Here is a 16,403-nt window from a genome sequence, read left to right as displayed (position 1 = left end):
GGCCCCTCACTCCAAAAAGGACATTGAATGACTCGAGCGTGTCCAGAGAAGGGCCACGGAGCTGGTGCAGGGTCTGGAGCACAGGTCGTACGGGGAGCGGCTGAGGGAACTGGGGGTGTTTAGTCTGGAGAAGAGGAGGCTGAGGGGAGACCTCATCGCCCTCTACAGCTACCTGAAAGGAGGTTGCAGAGAGCTGGGGATGAGTCTCTTTAGCCAAGTAATAAGCGATAGGACAAGAGGGAATGGCCTGAAGTTGCGCCGGGGAAGGTTTAGACTGGATATTAGGAAGCATTTCTTTCCAGAACGGGTTGTTAGGTGTTGGAATGGGCTGCCCAGGGCAGTGGTGGAGTCCCCATCCCTGGAGGTGTTTAAGAGTCGGGTCAACATAGTGCTAAGGGACATGGTGTAGTTGGGAACTGTCAGTGCTAGGTTAATGGTTGGACAGGATTATCTTCAAGGTCTTTTCCAACCTAAACAATTCTGTGAATTCTCAAACACTCCGATACTAAAATCTGTCTGTGTTCAGAATTACTCAGTTGGTTAGCACACTTGTTAAAATTAAAATCTAACTGTAAATAATGTAAACAAGGGATATATCACTACTATTCTTCCATGAAGGATAAACAATGCACAGTTAGATCCACATGAACGAATCAAGATAAGTGGGAAACAAAAGGATTATTGGAGGGGTGGAGGCATTTCATCTGCTCTTGAAACTTATTATATACTTGACTGAGATCTCTCTTGCCAAACTTTATCAATGTGAAAAAGTACGAAAAAATAAATTATAAAAGGAATGAAGTTTAATAAAATGTATGGCTCGTTACCTATTGTAAACAGGCATTGATCCTGAAGCCACTTCTGTCTGACCTGATAAACAAATCCCCTAGAAACAAATCTACAAGAAGAAAAAGTAGTTCCTTATACCAGCATTCAGTAAGGAGGCTTTAAAAGAGTAAACACTATTGCTAAGCCTAGTATCAGTTAATCGAGCACTTGTTGAAAATTTTACTTAATTGCATATGAAAAGGATGCGATATCCTGGATGTTGGTAAATCTTCACCTGGGTACCTTGGTAAGTTTAATGACATACACTCATTTTTCTGCTTGTTTGTGGCATATTTCTGCCCTTTTTTAAAAAAATTATCTTCTTTACAAGTATTTTGCTGCTGAGAGATTCTATTCATAAAAGTAACTCTACTCATAAAAGTACTCATCAAGACACTCATAAGTATCAACTTTTTTTGAAAAAAAAGCGCTTAGTATACTGAAAATTTTTTAAAATAATATTTTTGATATAAGATTTCCATGAAAAGGTATCTTTAAACTTTCTACTTCTGCAACAGAACACTGTTCACATGAATATCCGGAAGCTCCATGCTTAGCTGCAAAATTCTGCATGGAGAAGAGGTGATTATTAAAATAAATAAATACATAAATAAGCACAGAGAATGCCTGGCCAAAAAATGATGAGTCAGATGTGATTGCACTTCACAAAATTAAAGACTTGAAAGATTATAAAGCCGTAGCAGCAAATCTCAGAGAACTGGTATGCAATCACATCTTTGCTCCAAAGAGGAAAATGGTAATAATTTGTCATTATTGTCATTCATGATATATCCTGAAAATGATTTTTAGTGCTTGTCCACTTTAATAAGCATATCTGTTAATTAGCCCATATTCATTAAAGGAGAATGAATAGACATTAATATATTTGTAGCTATTAACTAGAGTTGTAAAAAAAACATTTCCATCATAAAGACATTTTTTCTTCCTGTAAACATCTGAATCATTGTCTTCTAATGGCTGAAGAGTTTGTAAAAAGCCATACTTTGAGCTAGCAAACTTGATGAAATAAATTGTTTCTAATCACTTTATAAATCAATCTGATAGGACTATATAATTAGACAAAAATCATATTCAATGTGTGATATTCAATAGCTCAAGAAAAAAGTCAACATATGTTTAAATAAACTCACTCTAATAAATAAAAGTGCCCCAAAGAAGCCAGTCATGAACAGATTTAAGATTTATCTTAGCAAACAGAGAAACCGAATTAAAGAAGAGGTTGAATTAATAGTCTTTATTTATAACTTCAAATGTCAGTCCAGTTAGAGTTTGGCCATCAAAATACCTTAAAATTGATCTTCATGAATCACAGAACATAAGATTATTTACTGATCAATCAACAGATAAGTTACTTTGATAAACTGTTTTATTCATTATTTGATTATAAAGTGTGCATAATGTTTACCACAAAATATTTTTCCTGTTGAAAAGAAAAGCAAAAGTGATGAGACTCACCTTACATAAATGTTAGATTGTATTTGCTTAAGCATTCAGCAAGGAATTAGTATTTGTATATAAACTGTTTTGCAACAAGTAGGAGTTCTAGGAGCTAGTGACTTAATTTTTATCCCATGTACAGCAGTGTCACAATCTCGCTTACTGATGAGGGAGTGGCAAAAGGAAATTAGGCAGCTGCAGTACCAGATGAGCAGAGTTCCTAATTACACAGTTAGTCTTTACCATCTAATTAGTTCTATTGACTAATACTGACACTGCTTGCATACTCAAAGTTAGCGTCTGTTTAAACAGCTTGCTGAAATTGGGTTCTGAAACTGCTGAAACCTGCATTTAAACAGAATTCAAAGCACAGGCAATTGTTTCTGTACTAGCAAGATATCTACATTATTATGTTTATATTTTTTTCCCATTTGCATATTTTCCCATATAAAAAGTCTTACAGCAAGTTTCTAAGAAGCTTTTCTGATCATGTTTCCTAGGAACACACAGCTATAAATCTTCATTCTGCAAATAAAGAATGCAACAACCAAGCTCTGATTATTATCCAGACCTGGTCAAAGAAACCTGCATCAGTGTGGAACTTCTAAACAGGAAAGCTGATCTTCATAAAGATGTTGCTTTGTCCAGAAGCGGCAGTCCAGAAGGTGTCTTTGATTCCGGTGAAACGCAGGCAGTATCAGTTTGTATGGGTACCACCATGTACCCAGGTGACTACATTAGAAGACAGGGTTATACAGAGCCTTCACTTCTGAAGCTCTCCGCAAAGGAGTGCATTGGGAGCCACCACGCACCTTTACAGTTTGACCAGCATGCTCTGGCCAGAATTTCCACTTCTCCAACTTTAATGCGTCTAAGGATGACCTCTGCCTCAGAAGCACTGTCATTTCAGGACTGCTTGGACACAATTCAGCTGGGGAATCAGAAGAAATACACCGTCTCTCTCCACCACATTTATAGAGTCCACCTCGGGGCACTACAGCTTCCTCATTGTCATTGCCTTCTTGTGTCGATGCAAAATTACTGTCTTCCAAAACCAAGTCTGAGACAGCTATAGCAAACCCAGAGTCTGACAGCCCCAGATCATAGATGACAAGCCAAAAAGATACTCTCAGCAATAGCAGCCCCAATGAGACGCTTCAAAACTCCTGGAGAGCCAACTCTGTTACGCTGCCTGCGAGACTCCTCTGACCCAGTCCTACATCACAGGAGGGTGTCCAGGTAAAAGGAATAGGATGATGTAACCTCCTTTTCAGTCTTGCATAGTCAGCGTTGGTCCATCATGGCCCAGTGTGTAAACACCACCACAGTTCTTAACCTGAACTACAACCTGGCCTGTGTTCATTCAATAAAACAGAGCAACTTCTATGCTCATCAGAAAGGAAGATTTTTCCTTCGAGATCAGCAAAAGACAACGGTTCCAGCCCTGTCTCTTGGTGACCATGTTGGCCTACTCGCCTATGCACATGGACAGTCTTTCCCACCTCTGTCCATTCACCATGGTGGGCCAGCATAACTGTTTGTGGGGCTATGAAAGAACAAGACTAAGTAATTTATCCGGTTCTGGTTTCAGTTTTAAAAGGTTATTTTCTTCCCAAGTTCCTTCAGCAGGGTTCTTCCTAAGCCAGGGCAGTTCTCTATCCTGTTTTACTGAATAGCATTACTAACCCCAACAAAACCAAGAACGAAGTCATTCAAGATGCCTGAGCTAAATTTAAGGTTTGCTACTACCAAAGGAAGAGGTCCCATTCCCTTTCTTTATTTCCACTTACTTAGCTCTGTCACTCACCGGCCCCCTCCATTTTTGCATTCAGCTCCATAAATGAGCAGGCAATTGTGTAATCTTTTCTGAAAAAGAGAAACACTGATCCAGGAGTGCCAGCATCAGTAAAAAGAAATAAGCACGGGAGGAGCTAACCCTCTGTCTTTCCCTGGCAGAAAACTACTATTCAGTTATCCCCCATAACTTCAACCCAAGAGGAAAAGGCGAGGCACTGCATAAACCAGGTTTGCTACCAGATCTGCTCTGAAGGACCTTGCATTACTTGCACAAGCAGTTAAATTAGGACATATGCTTGACGCCATCATTATGCAAAGCACACATTTCACTGAACGTGGCTGGTATCAATAGGTGTATTGGCCTTTAATAACCAGCTAGTTTTGTGTCATGGACTAAGAGCTATTTTTTCCCCCTTCCAGTATAGAAAACATTCTGGATAACATGAGAGTTCTCCCCCTTTCTCCTCAACAGTGAAAATAATTAGCCAATGTCTATGTAGTACATGTCTCTTAAAAAATTAGTACTTTTTTCACAAAACCAAATTGTTCACTTGATTTCTGACCAAGTAACAAGAATATCTCTCTTTCTTTCAGAAGAATGGATTGCCTATACAAAGGTACGCATGTATGTTTTACCTTACTCCAAGCTTTACTTCTCTACATTTTCAATGAATTCACTCAAAGACAAAACTGAACAGTGAAGCACTTATGTGTAAATCAATTTAAATTTGTAGATTTGCTTTGTGAAATACCTGTCACCAGCTTGTTAAATTAAACTTTTAAATGAGATTTTGTTTCAAAGGTGGCCCTCTCCCCAACATGTTTAGCTATATTTCAGACAATACTTCAGCTAGACCATTGGAGAACTCTGCACTAGGAACTAACTGCCAAAAGGTCTGGCTGTTTGGATTAGCAGTGTCAAATTTCAGCTTGAAGAATGTGAAACACCTCAAAATCTTGAGCAAAATTCTTCAAAACTTTGTGGGAGGAAAAAGGGAGCAAAGAAGCTATCAAAACAGCTCAATATTGTCCTCATTCATGGTCAAAGCAGATCTAGGACTGCTATTGGATTGGGGGACTGTTAATCCTACAAACTTTGAATTGTATAAATTAGTGCAGGCAAGACAAGCTGCTGCATACTGTAGATCTGTGTAGTGAATTGGGTCAAGCTCTTACAAACAATTATCAGGAAGTAAAAGCTTGATTAGAAATTAGTTTGATGCAATCATGTTTGTTTCTTTAAGATGTTCAAATGTTTACAGAAGGGAAACGAAGTTTCTTTTCTCCCATACAACAAAGAAGTAGGAGCCAGTACCTCCCTTAATAACCATACCTCTCTCACTAATGGTGCAGTGCTCACCTTACTGCATGATTTCAGGTGGAACATGCAGGTGAGTGAGGTATATTGAAAACAAAAGCACTGGTGAGCAAGTCTTGGTGAAGACAGAAGTCACCTCACAGCAAACAACAATACACTGCTTCTGTGACTCTACCATAACGTGTTTCAGGTGTTAAGGCAGTAGAGATCATTAGTTGAGCTATACCTCCTCTTCTTCACAATGCCTACTCATTTTTCAGGTAAAAGCTCTGTTATAGCCTACACTTTACAAACAGGTCTCTGTTTCAAGTATGCTTCTGTTTGGGACTGGGTGGCTTGGAGAAGGCTGACACAGTCTATGAGTCATTGCACAGCGCAGTTCCCTAGACAAGGCTTAAGAGATGTGTGTGTGCATGTGAAATCACACTTTCATCATAGAAGAGGCCTCCTAGATTTTCTGAATTGTTGCGAATTCCAACACACTCTTTAACATTTTGAATTTACAATGGAGATGGGGAGACAAGGGGAAGGAAAGATCTTTTCATCTCAGTGTGAAAACAGGTGATCTGTACCTATTATGGGAAGAGTCTGTTCTGATCAAACTCAAAACTGTAATACATAAGTATATCTCACTGACAGAGGGAAGATTTATGTGATCTGTAGAAAACTTTGTGGGAGAGTTTGAAGAACACTGAATGCAAATCACTAAGCAGGAAAACATTACACATTTAGTGTACACATTTTCCGTTAGTGCCACTAGCCTGGCAGCTTCAGAGGGAAGCCACTATGTGCCAGCTAGGATATTGGCTCTGGACTTCTATTCAGATGCATTTTAAAATCAAGGAGTCACACAAGGAACACAAGCTTTGTTCCACAACCACCAGCAGGAAAGATTGACAAAAGGAGGTTTGGATGATGTATTATGATTTCTATTTTTTGTCTTGACCAATATTAGAATGTGCTGAAATATAAAACAAAAATCACCAGTTTCTGCTCTAAACTTTTTTTGTCAAGTTGCATTTGGTCCAAGGTCTGGGCAAGGGCTGTATTCAGCTTCTCCTTTATCCGAATCATTAGTCTAACTCCTTAAAAGCTAATCTCTTCTTATCACAGCCAAAGAAAACTGCTGAAATGTCAGATTATTCTCTCCATCTAGAAGCACACAGGGACAGCTGGCAACCCTCCTCCAAGGCTGAGTTATATATCGTCCAGAGTAAAAACACACCTCCATCCTTCAGTTCTAATAAACTCTCCCCATTTCCAGGCTGCACTTTCAAAAGCCTTTCTTAAAGCACCAATGCTCATTTTAAACAGCCTTTCCCCACACAGCCCTCAGTCAGGAATGCCAGTACATCTCTGTGGACATAGCAACATACTGAACTGATGCTGATTAAAAATAATCAGCCAAAATAAATAAACAAAAGGGACAAGAAGGGCAGCACAGAGAAAGGTGTGTGTGGTGGAGACAAGTTGAGATGCTAAAGCCAACAATGCCATGGAAGGAAACTCTGAGCTCATTTTCTTCTTGCACCATTCAGCAAATCAGAGACTGAGTGGAAAACTGGATCGCACTATTTCTTAAAGACAACCAGCTAATAAAGAGTCCTCTCAATAACTGCCGAAGCAGCTCATTTTCAATGAATTGAGGGAGCTGGCCTCAAATGTCTTGAAACGATCCTCTTCCTCTTTTAATTTCTCATATGCATGTAAAGTGTCATGCTAACTCTTTGAACCAGGGAGTCCAAATACTCTCCCTGTGTGGCTTGGGTAACAGTGTCGTCACCTGGCAGCTATCTCAGTACTGTGACCACCCCATAATGTTGACCTTTGTAACCTCTTCAGTTGCTCTTATTATCATCTAGAAGGTATTCCTTTAAATAGCGTATCTGTTATTTCAGTAAGGTGATTTATGTAGATGTCTGTTCCATGGAACAGCTAGTTAGGCTAGGATTACGGACATATAAAGATACGGACCTCTAAAAAGCAATCAGCTGAAACTCTCCATGCCCTGGAAACGACTATATACACAGAATATTTATTTCTTCAGATCATGAGCTTCTCCAGTGTCTTTAATCATTTTCCATAACTTTGTAATGCAAACCTGTGACATTATCTTGTTTCACAAAACACGTAGATTTAAAGGAGGCATTATTGCAGATGATATCTCCTCAGGTGCTTGAGTTCATCCCTAAAGTACAAGTGTTTCTTTCACTCAAACACTTCAGTCCTCTGCCCCTAGTAAAATGATCAATTAAAAACTAAAGAAAAAGGCAAAGCTACACGGTCTGCAGGCATGAAAAGGTGCTGAAACATGGCATACAGACTCAAAAAGTGGTAAATTGCATTACCAGCATTTCAGTAGTTTAATTTCCCCAGTAAAAACAACAAAAGCATCTAATGTATCTAATATATCTACAGGCATCAGGCCAGGTGATCACAAATACCTGTACCTTCATTTGTGAAGCATAGTAATTTAGGCATGTAAGCCATTAATCAGCCAGGCATGCCAGATTGCAAAGGTATGTTGTAGATACATATCCAAGTGTCCTTGGCATGCTCCCACACATCACAGGCTCGCATACCTATGTGAAGAGCTTGTTTAGACATATGTGTGTCTGAAGTTCAAGGCCTTTTTGATCTAGGAAAATAACACCATTTAACTCCATTAAATGAAACTATGCTTCCCATTACTTATCTTCATAAACCACTAGCCTCCAACTTCAAAACATATTCTGAAATTGAAGTAGACTAGGTACTTTAAAAATCAATAATACATTGGCAGAATTTTACTGTAAATCCAACCTGAAATAAATCTCCTGAATTTCTCAGTACAGGAGCAACAACTGTAAGAATTATCCTTGTATTCTATTGCGGCATCTGGCTTCTATAATAAACCAGCTGCCCAAGAGACTGTATTGTGACATCACTAGAAGTGTCAGAAGCATCTTAATACAATCATTACTAACACTTAAAATCTGCACTGGGTAGCACTCAGCGCACCTCATCAGGAAGCAGTCTCCCTTGCACTGCTATGGGCTTCCTGACAACCAAGAAACAGACCCCATCGATAAAAGTTCTCAAACTATGTGTTGGGTTCAATTTCATGAGAAACCTCAGAGTTTCATTTTAGACCCCTAAAGTTAAATATAGAGATTCTATGATCCCCATGCACTAGGGCTACCAGAAAAAGAAAAGCTTTTAGAGAACTCTTACATTGTACGTTGTAAACTCCTCAATACATATCTTTCAAACCCTAACATGTCCATGTTTCAAGTGTTAAAGTCCCAGGCCAGGCCCTCCTGATAGCCTATAGCCTGCAGACCTCTCTGTTGTTAGGAGCAGTTTTTCCTTTCATCTGTACAATAAATTGGTTTAGCTAAGACAATTGCAAGCAATGTTACTGTCAGATCATAACAAAAAGCATAATCTCCACGTCCTGCTATTCATATCAAATGCCAGTTCTCTACCTCAGAGCTCATCTGCTAGTTGATAAGTTGTCAAGTGACTATTCATGCACTTAAAGAGAAAAATATATCTGCCAGGTTTCACATCAGGTGTTGGCAAATGGCTAGATATTCACAGCAAGCTATCTGCCTAGACAAAAGAAACAGTAAGAATTATACTTAACTGACCAAAAATAACATGTATAATAAATGGTGACTGAAAACAGAATTTTTTTACATGCGTACTTCCTTCATGCTTCCTCTGTCAGCTACTTAATTACCGACCCTTTGAACTCTAACACAGTCTTCATGCATCAGTCAATTGAAGACAGCACAACAGCTGTAGACATCAGTCACTCTGCAACAGTATACTAACATAATTCATTAGGTATCGGTGTGAGTTATTAGCAAAATCCCAAAAGGATTTTGATGTGCACCAATAGTTTCTGTATTTGAATGCAAGCAGCCTCTGGCACAAACATGCTGCTGGGTATAGAATGCCTGTGTCACTTCACTTGATGGATCTACATCCTGGACAATGCCCTCCGTTAGTAACAACAATAGTTGGAAACAGTCATTTGTTTTCAATCTGCAGGGCCACTAAGTCATATTATATTCAAAATACAAAATATTTGAATTAGCAGAAAAAATGCTGAAAAGATTTAGAAAGAAAATAGCACAAACTAGCCAGAAGGTTAAACATTAAAAAACCCCAAACAAACAAACAAAAAAACCCTGACAAAAAAAACCAAACTGAAACATTTTAACTGTGTCACTAGTATGCCCTCTTTTCTTGAAATCATCTGAGTTATATAAAGGTTAAAATTAATGACAACCCACATATCAGCTAGGGACATGGTATTTAACTGCTCCTTTGGAATCCAGTACAAAAACATAGATTCTGAAATCTCACTCACTTTTTTACTAATCTCAGAAGAACCCATGAATTTCCAACATTTAAATTCTCTAAGTACCTATTATCTGAGCCAAGCCATGACCATAAACAGCAACAATGTGGAGTTGGAAAGATAATTAGATATTTGTTGTCTGTCACTGAAATTCTCTACTCATTGTTTCATTAACACTTTATGGCATAGCATTTGGGTTTTTAGCTCATTTCCTCCTGTATCAGCAAGGAGTACTTCAGCAGTGTCCTCTGCAGCCACGAGCAGAGAGACATGACATGTGTTGTTCTTGTGTCTCACAGATCAGCCGAGCACAAGCCTAGCTCCGTGGTAGTGAGTCTGCCAGGACACGAGGTGCTCCCTGGAGACCTCCTGGTGTCAGGCCATGCCATTGACTACCTGCCCCACACAGCCCTCCTGCTAAGTGCAGGTCAGACGCAGGGTGGGTTTGTTTGTCTCAGCCTAGCAAAAGCCACAACTGGTGTGTGTGTGGAAGGGGGGGGGGGGGGGGGGGGAGGATCAGTGCAACAGCAACATGCAAGGCAGCGCAGACTCCATGGAGGATCCTGTTATCCCACACCAAAGTGACTGAACCACTAACTTTAATATTCTTCTCAATTTTTTTTTTTTTCCTGCATTTTATTATTGAATGCAAAATGTAAGAGGTAGATGAGGGGGCCAGGACACTGATCACCTCCCTCTTCCACAGGCCAGGAGCAACCAGAGCCCAGGCCAGGATCTCCACCTGCCAAGGAGTTACAAATTCCTACCTGCACAGCTTCAGGAAGAGGGAAGAGAGTAGCCCATGCCACCCTTTCCAGTAGTGTTCTAATCACTAGGGTAGCAGACCCAACTCATGGTTAGAGGTTGCTCACAAGACCTTCCAACACTGAAATATAGACCTGCAAGCAATTTCCACAGATACCTATTGGGAATATAGTATAGTGTGCAGTGAGATAGAGATCAGAAGATGCTGATGACCAGAGATAAAAATTTTCTCAAAAAATAAGTCAAAGTCACAGCCAGCAGTTTCATGAAAGCAAACAAGACAGCCATCTCCAGAAAGAATGACCAAGGCCTTCAAAATCCAAAATGAGAAAGTTCTGACCATGATTCCCAGTCACACACAGGGCTGAGAGTAGGTGCCACATGTAGAAAACTCTTTCAAGTTTCTTGCTGGACAAACACAGCATTTCTCACCTCTCACCAGTGCATTCCTACATCTAGATACCCAGCTTTCCCTGTACCTCACTAAGGACTATGAATTACAACCTGCACCACTGTGCCAGCCCCTTGACAGATGTGAGGCTTAGGTTTTATAAGACTGTTTATTCACAGGAGCTTTAAATACTTGCATAGCTCCAAGATATCAGTGATGAGAAGACAGGGCCTAATTCTTGCTTCAAAACACTTAATATCTTCAAGTATTGGCTTGAGGTATGATGTGTTTTCTCATGTAAAGAACTGGTAATCACATACTGATCATCTGCAGCAAGTGGCAGTGTTTAGCATCATCCAAGATCCCATCACAGACAGACATAATTCTTGCTGGGAGGAGCCCAATAGGTTTAATGACTTTTAAGTCTGGTGCACAAACTGCTTAAAACATAAGTATTAAATCTGAGCCAAGTGTAGTATATCAGGCTTCATCTAACAGCAACAACAAAACAGTTTTATTTTTAGCTATTTGTTTCTTTACTGATAACACATTTGTTTTACCCATTAGAGTCCAAAAAGCTAAGGTGGCCATTTACCAAAAGAGGAGTTGTGAGTATTTCACCATGATTTTTTTTCCTTGCACTGACCTTGCCTTGTCCCACAACTAACCTGGGTAAAAAGAGTTTCTTTACTTTGTTGTCCTTGAAGAAAGGCAGCTAGCAGGTGAGCTGAACTCAGAGGTCTCTGCCCACCCTGGGACTGCTTGGACATTAATCTGCAATGAAAGTAGGGTGGCTCCAGTGCAGCCACCAGTGCCGCTGCATGTGATGCATGTGAAAACACAGTCAGTACCGCTGTCCCCCATCCCTGTGGGTGGTGGGAGGAGAGGTACCCTTGGCACCAGAAGGGCAGAGTGGGGTGGGTAAAGCAGGAGCTCTCATTCAAGGTGTTCAGGGTTGACAGCAGGTCCAGTGCAGGTCCCCCAGGTAAGAGAGCACAAGGTAGGTAAGTCAGTCACATCGTCGCTTTGACTATAGCGTGTTCTGTATTTTCTGCATGCCAACCTAGTCCTGAGTGCCTGAGGGCCCTGGAGTATCTGCCTACCTCCCACTTACGTGGAAGGGATCTAGGTTTTACCTATCAAAGTAGCTTTTTAAATGCTTTCTTAGGCCTTTCCTGCCTCATGAGCACCCTTACACGCACCAGTAAAAGCATACACACCAATACACTTCAGTTAATTTCCTTGTCTAACACATTTCCTTGTCTCTTCCAGTTATGAAAATTTTCAGTTACTACGGTATCCAAATTTCCTGAGTGTTGTTCATTATTCAGAAAATTATTCACAACTGTCGTGATAACTTTGCACCCCTAAACAAGTAATTGTGAACAGTCCCTTCCTAATATTTTTTGCATTTTATCTTCTAAATCTTGACTATCAAAGGAGAATTTGTGCAAGTGAAACCAATGCAAGGGCTCAGACTAGCATGTATGACAGTTCCCAATTCATTTGATAGCATTTCTATAGCATTTGAAGGAGCATGGCCTAAAACCCAGAATTTTTAAATTCGGCAAAGTATTTGAAATTTGCAATAATACGCATTTGATATTTAGCCAAAATGTGATTTATGATACTATTAAATGCCATAAAATTTAATTTATGAAGATTTACTGGTGCATTTGTTAAGGGTGTATATATATAATTGCATTATTGTTTCCACACCATTTCAAACTATCAAACTATCTTTCAAGATAGAGTTGAGCTGAAACTCTGAATTTCAAATATTATAATCAAACACATATTTCAAAATTGGCTTCAGTTCAGTGCCTAAAGTTCAGACAATAAAAATCCATGAGTATATTGTTCCAGAGAGCAGATAAAACTTAGGCAAACACTTTCTAAGTCTATGCTCACAGCACTAAATTAGAGTTCATAAATACTGGTTAAACTTTTTACATGGCAGACTCAGCCTGGAAAACAAAGCCAAACCAAAAGAAACTGGTTTTATTTCATGTTCCCTCACACAGACAAACTCCTCCTGCTCTTTAAGTTTTCTAAAAGCTCATTTTAAAGAGAGTACTCTGCAGCCAACCAAAGTTTTTTCAATATGTAGCTCGAATAAAAAATTGAAAATAAATAAATACACAAGCTTCATATACTTATGGCAGAATGATTTCATCTACGAGTTTATTGTCCCCTACTTCTGACAGTGTTGAAGGAAGCAATATATTTTATTTGTACTGTCTTCCAAGGGTAGTCCATTGTCTGTTGCCATACCAATGATTTGCCCTGCCAAAGACTTCTGTGTTACATAAATAAGATCTTACACACCCACACCTAAACCACCTACACACCCCACCCATAGCTACAAATAAACCTGCCATCACTGCCTCATCTCTGTGTAGGAGAGCCTGGAAATATAAGGAAACCACGCAGTTAAGGGCAAGCTCCTTACAGATCAGAGCAAGGTTACCAAGCTGGGTAAACTTCTTAATGGTCTTTAAAACACTGTATGACTCAGGAGTGGGTTTTTGTCATTCAACAGAGTAAGACAAACAGATGCAAGCAATTAGAAGCAAGCAACTGATTTGGAACACTGTCTTTCAACTATTAACATCATAGACTGCAGCACATATGAATTTTTCTGCTTTAAGGTATCAAAATACTCAGTATACTTTACCAAGAGTACTTAAAGATGGGGATAAAAATTTTGTGTTCAAGTTACCATTTTTCACTACATTAATATTGATATGAGACCTTTCTGCAAAAGTAATGCATAAGTGTAAAGTATATTTTTGTGGTTTGAAATGGAAGGGCAAGGGGGAAACTGAGTGTTGTAGAAGGTTAACAAGGACCCTCACAACCACCTGGATTTTGCCAGGCTTTCAGACTGCCCTAGATCAGAGAGGTACCACATTCAGAAAAAGGCATCAAGACAGACTTCTCAGCAGTGCCTGCAGATCTGGGGAAAGAAATTGCAGCATCACAGAGCTGACAAATGGGGCACGGTCACCCCCACTGCTGTCTTAGGGGCATGTTTGGAGACAGCCACGTAGAGGTCAGTGACAACACCAAGGTTTAGCTGCAGAAATCCTACCAAAGCCTGTCTGCCAGATAAACAAGGTTGCTGGCCTCTGGGCACCCGTAGCCATAGAAATGCCAAGCTTGGGCTACCAAGGTGACATTCAGATAACCCACACCTAACACCATCGACTTCCCCCCCCCCCCCCCCCCCCCCCCCCCCAGCAAACCTTTTGCTTCTCAAACAGGCTGTTTATATGCAGTTCCTTAGACTTGGTTGTTGAGGTCTCCTGACAGTGCCTAACTTATATGTGAACATCTGACTTAGGAGCAGGTCAGTAAGGTGATAGTGGACACCTTAGAACTAAACAACAATATCCAAGTACCTAAGACCTAGTCCTTTGGTACCTTGATTTTACCATTTGAAGAAAAGTAAATCCATCCCTGCTTTCCAGCAGCAGCAGTAGAACAGATTAAATTCCTTAGCAAACTACCCACTATTTTTTGATAAAGCATCTTACAAACATACTGTGTTACTTTCAAATTCAGTGTGTTTATATTCTAAATATTTTGAAGGAAAATGTCAGTTTTTTAAATCTTTTTTAAAGATTTTTAAAAGTTTTTTTAAAATATTTTTAAAGATTTTTTAAGCTTTCAGAAAAACAACTAGTACTGGCTCTTTACATGGGCAAATAGATCATAGATTCTTTTCATAAGGTCTGAAGCAGTTGATGCAATAGTCAGTGGTTCTCTTTCTTCTCCAATCAATAGAGTAAACCTTGTCATGAATTTATAAAGGCACAACAGACTGAGCAGAAAGATATCATCAGCTGGTTAGAAGTGAAAAAAGAAGCAGCAATGTGGGAGCTTTTCACAAGTGAATGCACTTACTTTCTGGATCATTTGCTCATTCTCAAGATGGTAACTTCAGATTTCATTTCTCAAAAATAATGAAACATTATTTGCCCAGCTGTCAGCATGGCAGACATAAAGCCACCTGTAATCTCTCATTGGGTATCTAAAGGGGAATGACTTAGTTTTTTCCCCATCTGTCCTGCTCATCCTGTTTCCACAATCCCCTTCAGTTTTCACTTCTGGATGGTATCCCTTCTTCTGGACATCACTTTATAGTGCTTTTCAAACACTATCTGAGAGCAGATCCTTCTAGCAATTTCAGCTGATATTCCACTATTCCTCTCACTAATGCTGAACAGAAGCCCCTCTCCAATTCACTGTACTGGATATTTCTTTACCACTAGTCTGTAGCATTATACTCTTTATTTAACTTCATATAGAGCTGTGGTTAGATTATCCTGACTAGAGCATGAAAACCTCAGTATTCAGCAGACCTGAAGATCTAATATTACAAGAAAACAAGTAAACTAAAACCAGCTCCTCTCCCAAAAACTCCAAATTGTCTCTATCATATTGAATTTTAAGAGCTTTGAAATATGGACAAGAATATTGCACACTGTTACAAGAATAGCTGCACTATTTACATTCATCACACATCAAAAGTTAGTGTATTCATTTAAAAGGACGAAAGCTTCCCTAAACACCTTCATATCATTTTTCTCTTATTCCGCATAGACAATTTCTGTTGTCTTATTAAGTCAAAGGAAAAAGATTAGTGAAAAATTTTCCATGTTGCTGAAAAGTTAGCCTAGGCAGTACAAGAAGATCTGCTAAGTGAAGGGAATAGAGGAGTGGGCTGAATTCCTCCTTAGTGTGACAGAACAGGAAGGGAGAGGAACAGGGTTGACGGGACCAACCATTGGTCCAAGGCAGAATGGTAGCATCCTTCATTCTATACACTTTGTTCAGAGATATAAGAAGATTAAGAACAGGTGAATTCTGAGAAGGATGAGGATAGCAGGAGACATGCAGGCCCCTTGGTGAGTCTGAGGTAGGAACCCACAGATGAGCCTCAGCCAACCCTGCATGACCCATGAATGATAAACTATTCAGTCCATGCCAGCTTCCCAAACTCTCCTGACAAAGAAAGAACCCACTGAATTTGGGCAGCCAGTTTTACCAATACCTGCTGCTCTAAATACTTCCTAGTATAGAAATATTCCACTGATTTTAATGAATCTTCACAGGGAACTTTAAGACCACCCTTTAAGTTCTCAGGTCAGCTGTTCATGGCAACTAAAGAATTAGACAAGGGTAAGCAAACAGTCTCACTAGCTCTTCAGTCTTGGCATCTGGGTGACTGGTATTTTCATTAATGCTTTTCACACATATATAAAAAAATTCTACTCTGTAATCTGCAATTTGTGAGACTTTTTCAGATTTAGGTTAGATTCAGCACAGCTCCAAGATCACCGTCAGAGCTTAAAAAATACAAAATCTTAAACATACACATGCAGATTTCACTCAATACAGGTTAATAAAACAATTTAAAAAATCCAAACCTTCATGAGCCCTCTACTTATGTTATTCCGACAATTTTTTCTTATAGTAACTTTAAACAA

The 16,403-nt window shown here is 39.5% G+C and overlaps 1 protein-coding gene across 1 annotated transcript in view; it reads left to right on the top strand.

The window, feature by feature from the left end:
• The first annotated feature begins 2,129 nt into the window (after positions 1-2,129).
• The window catches only part of PLEKHG7 (pleckstrin homology and RhoGEF domain containing G7), a 33,931-nt gene continuing 19,657 nt past the window's right edge, over positions 2,130-16,403 (top strand). The window contains 7 exon segments of the mRNA XM_074901178.1: positions 2,130-3,260; positions 3,263-3,525; positions 4,678-4,700; positions 10,052-10,179; positions 11,476-11,516; positions 13,479-13,559; positions 14,698-14,847. Coding sequence (XP_074757279.1) covers positions 2,825-3,260; positions 3,263-3,525; positions 4,678-4,700; positions 10,052-10,179; positions 11,476-11,516; positions 13,479-13,559; positions 14,698-14,847 — 1,122 coding nt within the window. The 5' untranslated portion in view covers positions 2,130-2,824.

The sequence above is a fragment of the Athene noctua genome, chromosome 3, assembly GCF_965140245.1.
Source record: "Athene noctua chromosome 3, bAthNoc1.hap1.1, whole genome shotgun sequence".
Classification (NCBI taxonomy): domain Eukaryota; kingdom Metazoa; phylum Chordata; class Aves; order Strigiformes; family Strigidae; genus Athene; species Athene noctua.
This window is presented reverse-complemented; position numbering and strand designations above follow the sequence as displayed.